We start from the raw sequence: 10,716 nt of genomic DNA on the forward strand, positions 1-10,716 counted from the left end.
GTACCAACAAAAGCAGGGCATTTGGTCTAGTGGTATGTTTCTCGCTTTGGGTGCGAGAGGTCCCGAGTTCGATTCTTGGAATGCCCCTAGTTAATACAAGTTTTTACTTCAATTTTACTACTTGCAACTTGCAGTACGATCCTTCACTCTATATTCAAATAAAGCGAGGCCATTAATTGCTAACCTAATTCGATTGGCTAGGGATCTCTAAGATACACTTCATATTTCCTTTTCTAGCCTTGGAATTATCAAAAAAATGCTATAATTTATCCTTTTTAGTTTGCAGGATATATATACAGCAACACACAGATGTGCATGCAACTTATCAGCAACTTTTTTTTCCAAGTTTTAGTTTAATTTTACCATGTTCATTGTATAGGAATTTGTAGAACCAATATAAGTCAGCTATATCGCAACAGAGAAGAAGTGAGACTAACCTTAATTGTTGCTATCTACTTGTGGGGCAGACGTAGCTTCTCCCGGTGAAGGCGCACACAATGCTGCTAGCATGTCTGGACTAATTAATCCTGCACGTTGGAGTTTTTCAATTACTTTTGAAGTAATGTCTGCAGTAACTTCTGCAGTAACTTCTGCTCGCATAGTTCTCTTTTGTTCCTCCATTTGTTCCTCCATTTTTTGGATCCTTTCTTGCATTTCTTGCACTACATCATTTGTGGCATTTGAAGTTGGTTCAAAAGTTCCAGCTTTTCCTTTCAAAGAAGTCTTTGTAACCCCCCGTCCATATAGTCTTAGACGTCCCGGATGTTCTGGACCCATAACGGCTGAGTATGCATCAACAAGCTGACTACCATCTGCGCTTAGTTGTGTTTCAATTTCCTCCATTTCAGCCTAACAAAGACAATCCAACAACCGCACTCAAGCAAACAAAAACTAACAATAAATAATAGATTTCAATAAAAACTTGCAATACATAATATACATACAATTTTACTAGTTGTGTCTTCATTTGACTCCTTGTACAAGCGCCCGGGTTTCCTTGTTCTTGTTTCCACAAAGATCTCCTTAAGTGATACATTTCCCTTGGTTTTTTCCTAGTCACATCAAAATGGATATAAAAAATCGCTTAAAATGACAGGTTAAGACTTAATAAAAAAAAAATAAGAGAACACACCAATTTATTGCGGACTAAAGCGAAACTTTTTTTGCCGACTGTGTGCGGATTCAACAACTTCTTTCGATTCTCGCATTTGTTTTAGACATTTTCTCGCAACAGAGACAAGAAGATAAGAAGAGAAATTACAAGAAAAAGAAAGCGTGAGCGTAGCGATACTGCACAGAGAAGAGAAAGGTAAAAAAAAACCTACAACGACAAATACCTATATCGCAAAGAACGAAAGAGAAGAGAGAGAAAGGACACTTGCACCGTAGAAGACAAATGTATTCTGGAAATATATTTTACCCGGAATTTCTCGTACTTCCAATATTCGAGGAGCTCTTTAAATTGACATTCCGAATATGACCCGGCCTTTTTGCCATTATGATTTCATCGCAAACTTTTGGTTTGTAACAAAGTTTCTTCAAGTCACTTTTATGCCTTCTCCAAGCAGCATGAATTGCATTCAAAGTCCACTTTTTGCCGCCAGAATATCATATTTCTCCTACAATTTTGTGTCATTTTGTCAAGATAAACAATACTTTTAACGAGATACTTAAATATTGGAAACTTCAAACCTTGGTATATATCCATAAATCATCTTTTGTGTCCATTTTCCTCCAATCAAGTATATCAAATGGGCAAAGGTCGCAAATCCTCGCTAATGTACCGAGGAAGCTACCAAACTCTATTACAACATCTTCAGTAGGACCAATAGGTTGATTGAGCCTATTCAGTAGGATCAATTTACGCTCATGTCGGCTATGCACACTATGCATTTGCGTTCTGCCTCTTTTTCTTTTCTGAGTCGAAGGGCCTAAAGTTAAAAGAAAATGTAAGAAATTAGAAGTCATGGATGAATTTAATAAGTTCGTAAGCTATGTGTTACCCGCGCATTGTTCATTTGTGGGAGGAATTGTAGAATCCATTTGCATTTCGTCCTCGACGGGTCGTTGCTCCTCGACGGGCCGTTGCTCCTCGACGGGCTGTTCTACATGTTGCTCTTCTACAAGTTGCTCACTTTGGTTAGCTTGTGGTGCTACCGGCTGCTCGTTCTCCAATTAATTCTAGCGGATGATCTCTCTCGACCTTATAGCTTGAACAGCTTTCGTTTGTGGTTAATAACTCGCCGTTTTTTTTTTTTGCCAAGTATGACAATGAACCAGGTTTAGCATATGCTCTGTTTGAGCTGTTTTTGCTTCTTGTTGAAGGCCCTTGTTGATTCATGACTATCCGGATCCGTGTAAATCTAAGACGAACAAGTGAGAAAATCGGACGATAAAAATAATAAGCATGATACATATTATTAAAAATCCGATATAACACATGATGAAGATGTTGAAGATCATGATAAGATCACCGATCATGATAAGGTTACTTAGGATAAGTACAATCTTATTATTGTTATTGTTAAGTAGTTGTGATAAGCTTAAGTAATAGAGTTTAGTTAAATGTATAACTCTATCATAGACTAGTTTCCTTCATGCATTAGAAGTGTGCTATACGAGTGGTGCATGTGTATAAACTACGCTAGCGTGGTAAAAGCAAAGACAAAGCTAGTGATAAAAGTTGTGAGAAAGCCAGTGATAGTAGTGATGATTGGGAACAAAAGGATGTGTTCTTTGAGAAGTTGGATTTACGGTACTCTATCGAAGAAACCATGAGCCAATGTTTCCGCCTAAGGTGATCACAACACCAACATCTAGATACCATGCTATATCCCATTCTCCAAATAACATAATTTAGTGGTAATTTAAATTACCGGTGCTCTACATAGAAAATGATACCTTTAAAGGCTCCTTTGACTCATATGTACCGGAATATATCATTTCGTTGTGTCCGAATTCTCCCTTGGTATCCTCGTCTTCATATTTGTTTATCTATCTCTATTTGTGCTTAGGAGGCTTGATATTATCCAATATGTATTGAGCTAAATCTTCATATAAACATCCCTTTAGTTTCTCGTTTTTCCCATTTGCCATGCCACATTCTCGCTATTGATATCCTCATTACACCAAAAGTCGGTGGTGTTACAAAATATAGATCCCCTAGTCGTATCTAATTATCAAATGAAAAACATGAGCCAATGTTTCAGTCTAAGGTGATCACAACACCAACATCTAGATACCATGCTATATCCCTAGTGATGTTTGGCATGCCGTACTTGGGCATCCAAACTCTAAGTTTTTAGAAGTTTTAGACAAAAATAAGTGTATCAATATCACTTGTTAGAATAAAAGTCCTACTGTTTGTGTTAGTTGTCAAATGGGAAAAGGTTGTAAATAGGGCTGAACACGAAAAACCGAAAAACCGAACCAAACCGATAACCAAACCGAACCGGAAAAAAAACCGACATTTATTTGGTTTGATTTGGTTTGGTTTTTAAATTTAAAAACCGACTATATTTGGTTTGGTTTTGGTTTCAAGTCTTAAAAAACCGAAAAAAACCGAACCAAACCGACTTTATATATTATGTTAAAAATTAAATTTGTATATATATATGTATGTATTTTAATTTTTTTATGAAAACATTACAATTTATATTATGTTTTTATACTCTTGGGCCATGCTTTTGAATTAAACTAATCATTTTTTTGCACGGATTGCCCTTCTTTTGGGGTGGTCTTTAAATTTTGCCCTCATCTTTGTGTTCTTTAAGTTTTGCCCTTCGCTTGGATACCCGAGGTTCCGGGTTCGAACCCCGCTCGTGCATAAAATAAAAAAATAATTTCGCAAGACAAAAACCGGGGAGAGTGTATGCGGATCCAAAGATACAATCCTTAAGGAAAACCAAAGTTATGCCGGGGGGCGACTTTGCCTTGAGACATTTTTTTTTTTTTTTTTTAACTTTTCAAGGCACACTTTTAGTTAAGGCATACTTTTGGTTATGCCTTAATTAAAAGTATGCCCCATAAGGCATAGTTCCTTAAGGAAAAATTTTGCCCCATAAGGCAAAACTAAATTATGCCTTGAGGAAAAGTTATGCCCCCTCCGGCATAACTTTAGTTTTTCCTTAAGGAAGTTATGCCGGAGGGGGCAGACTTTGCCTTGAGACATTTTTTTTTTTTTTTAACTTTTCAAGGCACACTTTTAGTTAAGGCATACTTTTGGTTATACCTTAATTAAAAGTCTGCCCCATAAGGCATAATTCCTTAAGGAAAAGTTTTGCCCCATAAGGCAAAACTAAATTATGCCTTGAGGAAAAGTTATGCCCCCTCCGCATAACTTTAGTTTTTCCTTAAGGAAGTTATGCCGGAGGGGGCAGACTTTGCCTTGAGACATTTTTTTTTTTTTTAAACTTTTCAAGGCACACTTTTAGTTAAGGCATACTTTTGGTTATACCTTAATTAAAAGTCTGCCCCATAAGGCATAATTCCTTAAGGAAAAGTTTTGCCCCATAAGGCAAAACTAAATTATGCCTTGAGGAAAAGTTATGCCCCCTCCGGCATAACTTTAGTTTTTCCTTAAGGAAGTTATGCCGGAGGGGGCAGACTTTGCCTTGAGACATTTTTTTTTTTTTGGTTTGGTTTGGTTTGACAATTTGAATAACCGACTCAATTGGTTTGGTTATTTTTTAAATAAAAACCGATCCAAACCGAACCGTGAGCACCCCTAGTTGTAAATTGCCTTTTGGCTTGAGAAATAAGATTGAAAAGGAACCTTAAGAAAATCAGCATTGTTTGAGGTGTTTGTCAAGTTCTAGAAAATGGTTGAGAAACAGTTTTCTAAAAGCATTAAAGTGTTTCAAAGAGATGGAGGGGGTGAGTTTTCTAGCATTGTAGGAAGCTAAGCAATATTTGACCACTGCACCGGGCAATATAACTCATGTCAACCTTGCTAGCCGGTTAAATGCAATCCCAACTCGTGCACTTTCGGTCTGTCAAGAGGATACTAAGATATGTACAAGGAACTATTTCTCATGGGCTATGTATTATATCTCAATCCTCATTCGGACGTATGGCTTCTCGAGTTGCGTATCAGGGCGGTGGTGTGCAACAACAAGAAGATCCACCACAAGGCTACAAGATATATGTTGGTGCAAATTGTGTATCCCGGTCCTCTAGGAAGCAAAACACGGGCAAGGTCAAGTGCGAGAGGCAAAAACAAGGTCAAGTGCGAGGGCCGAATATAGAGCCTTAGGCGCTGACAGCAGTGAACTCACATGGATAACTTATATTTTGCGAGATATTGGAATCTACCTCAAGTCTGCGCTCCTACACCGTCTAAGAAGCCCAAACACATATGTAGGATCAAGCATGGTTCTAAGAAGACATATAGAATAATCAAGACGAGACTTAACTACGAGTTTTAAGCCCTTTCAAACAAGTTCTAAACTTAAAACAATTTCAAACACTACTTAAACAGGTCGTAGGTTTAACGAGCATTCCGGTTTCAATCAAGGTTTGTCAGAATCGGCTTTAGTCAATTTTTAGTTCTTCAAAATCACCTCAAAGATATAGCAAGTTTGACGGACTAACGATGCACTCTCTAGGACACCATAAACTTGTTCTATTTCCGGAAGTTGCACAAAAAAAAAAAAAAAAAAATCAAAGTTGCTAATACGGACACTATAATCGGGTTGCAAAACGGGACGCGTGGAAGGAACAGATAAAATCACCAACAACACTAATCCTTTGGTCAAGAACATAAGCCCTTCCCCGACAACCTTGAAATCAAATGACAAAGGTAAGAAGTTAAAGCACATTTTAGAAATTCTTAGCATCGGTAGGCTCTATTTTGTCTCCGATTTTAAGACTTAGGGTGAAACAATCGAGCTACAAGTTCCAAAGTGTCTTATGGCCACAGATATGAGTATCCTATGGTCAAAACGGGTTCATTTTGCAACTTTTAATCCTCAAGGCCATGCATTGGCTAGTTACGCCTCAATCTACACAAAACAAGTTCTATGGAGTGTCAAATTTTAAATTGAAGCAAATAATAACATTAAGAGGCCATTATCATGTACGAGCATCTATTTACGCGAAGAAAAGAGATATCGTTTATCAATAACATGATAACAAAGTTTTGCTTCTTGTTCTTAGATTTGAAGGAAAATACCTAAGAGATAGAGTGAAAGACTAGAACCCGAATTTTTGTTGGTCTCTTGTGAAGTTAAAGATTCCTCGGAGATATTGCGTAAATATGGATACCGCATATGAATATAAGAAAAAAAGACTTAATAAGTTTGTCATCAATAAAAATCTCAAACAGATATACGAAAGAAAGAAAGATAACATAATGTATCATACAACACTAATTTAGAGACAAACATGAAGGTAAGCACATTAACAGAAAGAGAATAAGAGATAGTAAACGGAGTCCACTTTTCAATTCACATCATTATAAAAGGGAATTTATTATTCACTACCATAATTGATGAAGGGTATATATTTGTACAAGTTAAAAAGATCCTTTGTCAATCATCAGGCTCCATCCAATCCCAATCGGTATCATCGAAGTCAGCCTCCTCTTCCGATGTTTCCATAGAAAAGTATCACTTTTCCCCATCAACCCAATGTTTTGCTTTGAAGAATGATCCAAGAAAAAGAATAATTCCATGGTTAGACTACATAGAGATCACATTTTTATCAAATCCACAAACAAATGCAAATGATTTTTTTCCCATATGATAAATATGTGATTTTTTGGTGGTCGATGATGGCAAAGTAAGATGAAGAAGAAGATAAAATAAAAATTAAAAAGGAAATGCTTAATTAGATTACCCTCCTCACAAAAAAAAAAAAAAAAAAAAAAAGGTTACCCTCCTCACGCGCTTCAACTAAGTGCAACACACACATTATACCAACTCAGCAAAAAGTATTCAATAGGTACAGGTTTTGAAGAGTTCGAGTGTCAAATTGAAACAAGCTTAGGTTTAGGTGGCCATGACGAATTTGTGGACAAGTTTAGGGGGGCAGTCTATGACTTTTGCCTTAAAAATAAGGAAATTGGGCCACTTCTATTTACAACTGAAGCTACCTAGTCAAGAAAAACATACTGTCCAATATAAGTGACAGAACTAAAGTGTTTCAAACATCAAACTGATTAACAGTATATCATGAGCATAAAAATTCAGTACTTCAGTTGTTGCAATGTACAGCTCCAACAATTTGAACAAAACAATTTAAATCCACTTTGAAATACCCCACATTTACTTCGACATGTCTCCTAATATTGCTCGGTTACTTAGACTTCACCGCCGAATAGATTTCCCTATCGTATATTTATCATATCCGAAAACTAAAATCCACAAACAAATGCAAGATATTTTCTTTCTACAAAAACCTAGACTTTCAAGAATGATTCAACAAAATGGAAGAAAAACAACAATTCCATGGCTAGACTACATAAAGTTCCCATTTTTTTCAAATCCACAAACTAAAATCCACAAACAAAAACATGCAAATGCAAAAGAACCTTTCTTTCCTTAAAAATCCAGGTCAACTTTGAAGGATGATCCCAAGAAAATGGAAGTAAAGATCACATTTTATCACACCCATAAACTAAAATCCACAAACAAATGCAGAAGATTTTTTGTTTCCACAAAAACCCAGTTCACAAATTTCAAAAATGGTCCAAGAAAATGAAAGAAAAAGGTAAATTCTACAGCTACACTACTTAGATATCCCATTTTTTTTCACACCCAGAAATTAATTCACAACCAAATGCAATAGATATTTTGTTTCCAAAAAAAAAAAAAAAAAAAAAAACGCAGCATATAGATTCAAGTTCTTTGTACGAAAATCAACAATTCCATAGCTACGCTACATAAAGTTAACATTCTTATCACACCAAGAAACTAAAAATCCACAAACAAACTCATAGAATTTCTGATTTTTAAAAATACTACAACAATAATACATGTTAAGAGAGACAACGATGAAGACAACGATGATGCAAACCTCGTTGATGCAAAAGGCTAGAACACTAATTAGTGAAGACCACGATGAATTTTGCTTGACAAGCTTCAAATCGAATAAATTAGTCACATTGCTAAAGAAAACCCATTGTTAAAAGCTTCAACCGAGAAGAAATATTAGATGAAACGTTTCCACCGATATGTTTTTATTCGATACATACGATCAACTTTTTGGTCAATATTTTTTATTTAGTTGGCGGGTCCAATAGAATAAGTGGAGGGAAAAATATTGGGGGGAAATATTGGGGGAAAGAAAACTGTCCCAATAGCTAAATTTTCTTATATGACTGTTGCAATAGAATTCTCTCTTGCAACGGTTCCAATACCCGTTACTAAATGTACGTCTATAGCATCGGTTATATGACTAACGCGACGGTTTAATTTTAAAAATGTGCTGTTAGGTCAAAGTGTACTTGCAACGGTTAAAACCGATGCAAAATACACTCTATTGCGACGGTTTATTAACTGTTGCTAAAAAACCGTTGCTATAGGCCTATTTTCTAGTAGTGGAAGCTGAGTCCAAAAGAAACCTTTGATCCTTATTCTGTTATCAACTGACGAGTATTGTACCTATCCCAATGAGAATACTTCTATGGCAATAATGATAACGATGATGTAGAAAAGAGAAAATGCGTACGATCAGTATGACCAAAATGATTCCATGACCAAGATTTCTAAGCAAAGGACTCAGTGTAAATACGAGGGTGACAAACTAGTTCTTGACTCTTATCTCCATTTCTTAGCTAAGACACTATGTTCTACGGATTCCAAAGTCTATGAATTGACGTCTATGATGCCCATGATACCAGACTATGTTTTCTCCTAGTACTATTCTTTGTTAGTAGTCTCGCCTTAAAATACTCGTCCCTTCAAGGTGAGACAAAGCGATTCCGGTTAATCCATAATGAAATCGGAGGTTACCGACCTTACGTCACTCCGATAGACACATGACCTTCCTTGGGCTCCCATGCATGCTGTTATTATGATAATGTATATAATACCTGATATTGATAAATGTAAATGTGTGCATTGTATATGTGGGGAATGGGGAGGGCAACTGTGTCCACCGATTCACTGCTTATCATCCCGGACGCGGGATGCCCGGACGCGGGATTTATGGGAGAGCCGTACGCGGCGTCTGTTCTGTGATATATATATATATATATAATATGATATACTTGGGACACTGTTGGGGAGGGGGTGGGAGAGCCGATGAATTCGGCGTACGAATCGCAAGCAAAAAGTACCGTTTTCCGAAGAGTAACTAAGTCTATGTACAAGATTAAGAAATACCGTGTTCAAAAAGGGAAGCTAGGCATGCACGGTATCCGCCCTCGGCGGCACGCACATGTACGGTTTTCGTCAACCTATGGTATGCTTTATATTTCTATGCAGTCACCGTCCATGTGTACAGGTTATCCACTGATCTCATCACAGATTGCATAATCCCATGATATTGTTGTTCATACTTATGTTCCTGTTCGTATTATTATTCATGTCTTACATACTCAGTACATTGCTCGTACTGACCCCTCTTCTTCGGGGGCTGCGTTCATGCCACGCAGGTACACCCAGACGGATCGAAGTTAATATAGAAGATGTTCCAGAAAGTTGGCAAGCTCCATTTGGCCCGGGAGCGTAGCCGAGTCAGAATACACGTGCCAGGAGTCTTGATTACAGTTAGAGACTTTGCAGACAGAGTCGTGGGTTTCAGGAGTCAGTTTGTACTACGATACAAGTTCTGTATAGTTACATATTTTATTTGATTCTTAAGCAACAAAGGAATATTTCAGCAAATTTGTTATGTATACTTGACGTAGAGATTTCAAAAAAAAATTAGTACGTAGAAAGAGTCAGTGGGTTCGCTCGGCTCCGGTTACGGGGTCGGGTGCCCATCACACCCTAGTGAGATCGGGGTGTGACAGAACTACCCAGCACTACCAAGCATGTTCACCTTTGTCTCAAGAATTTGCGTCTTCGAGTCATTTCTCACTTGAGACCTTGCATTCCTTCTACTTCTATCACCTATCAATAGTTCTCTCCTCCTCCCTTCAACGTCATAACCATATTGAGAACATAGTACCTTCGTATTAGGATGAGAAGCACAATTCATTGTATTTCATGAAGTAGGAAATATATCTTCCCTTCTCTCAGGAATACCACCATCTCTTCCAACAAACATTCTCTCCTTATGAATTCCCTTCTTGTACCTACAAAATGAGCAAAAAAGATTAGTAGTAAAGTGCAACACTCTGTAAATCCGAGTTAAGTGTGAAAGCGTCTTGGAGAATCAGGACTCCACTGTTTTTTTAATGAAAAATACGGCCAAAGAATACGGCCCGAATTTGAAATACAGCCCGTATTTCTGGGGTGTATTTTACCTGCCTCCCTATGTTGTCCACTATTTTGTTAATGTAAAATACGGCCCGTACTTCTGGGGCATATTTCACTTGCCTCCAGCAGTTTGTATATAAAGCGAGGTTCAGTTAATCTTATCATTTATCTCATAAACCATAAGGACGAAAATCTTTCCTCCATCTTCAAACATTAAGGTAAGAACATCTTTAACATTATTAATCAATCCTAGCATTAAACCCATAATTCTTAACATGATTCTTGAATGAAAAACCTAGGGTTGCAAGGTAATCTTTCTCAAAGTGACTCAAGCTAGGGTTTTGGGTGT

At 37.2% G+C, this 10,716-nt stretch overlaps 1 protein-coding gene across 1 annotated transcript; it reads right to left on the reverse strand.

The window, feature by feature from the left end:
• Positions 1 to 438: 438 nt before the first annotated feature.
• LOC132045199 (uncharacterized) lies at positions 439 to 10,146 on the reverse strand. Its single transcript, XM_059435743.1, has 3 exons — positions 9,988 to 10,146; positions 945 to 1,052; positions 439 to 849 (listed from the first exon to the last, which is right to left on the reverse strand). Exons 1-3 carry the CDS (start codon positions 10,144 to 10,146, stop codon positions 439 to 441), a joined length of 678 nt encoding a protein of 225 aa, XP_059291726.1.
• Positions 10,147 to 10,716: the final 570 nt, after the last annotated feature.

The sequence above is a fragment of the Lycium ferocissimum genome, unplaced genomic scaffold (genome assembly GCF_029784015.1).
Source record: "Lycium ferocissimum isolate CSIRO_LF1 unplaced genomic scaffold, AGI_CSIRO_Lferr_CH_V1 ctg6247, whole genome shotgun sequence".
Taxonomy (NCBI): Eukaryota; Viridiplantae; Streptophyta; class Magnoliopsida; order Solanales; family Solanaceae; genus Lycium; species Lycium ferocissimum.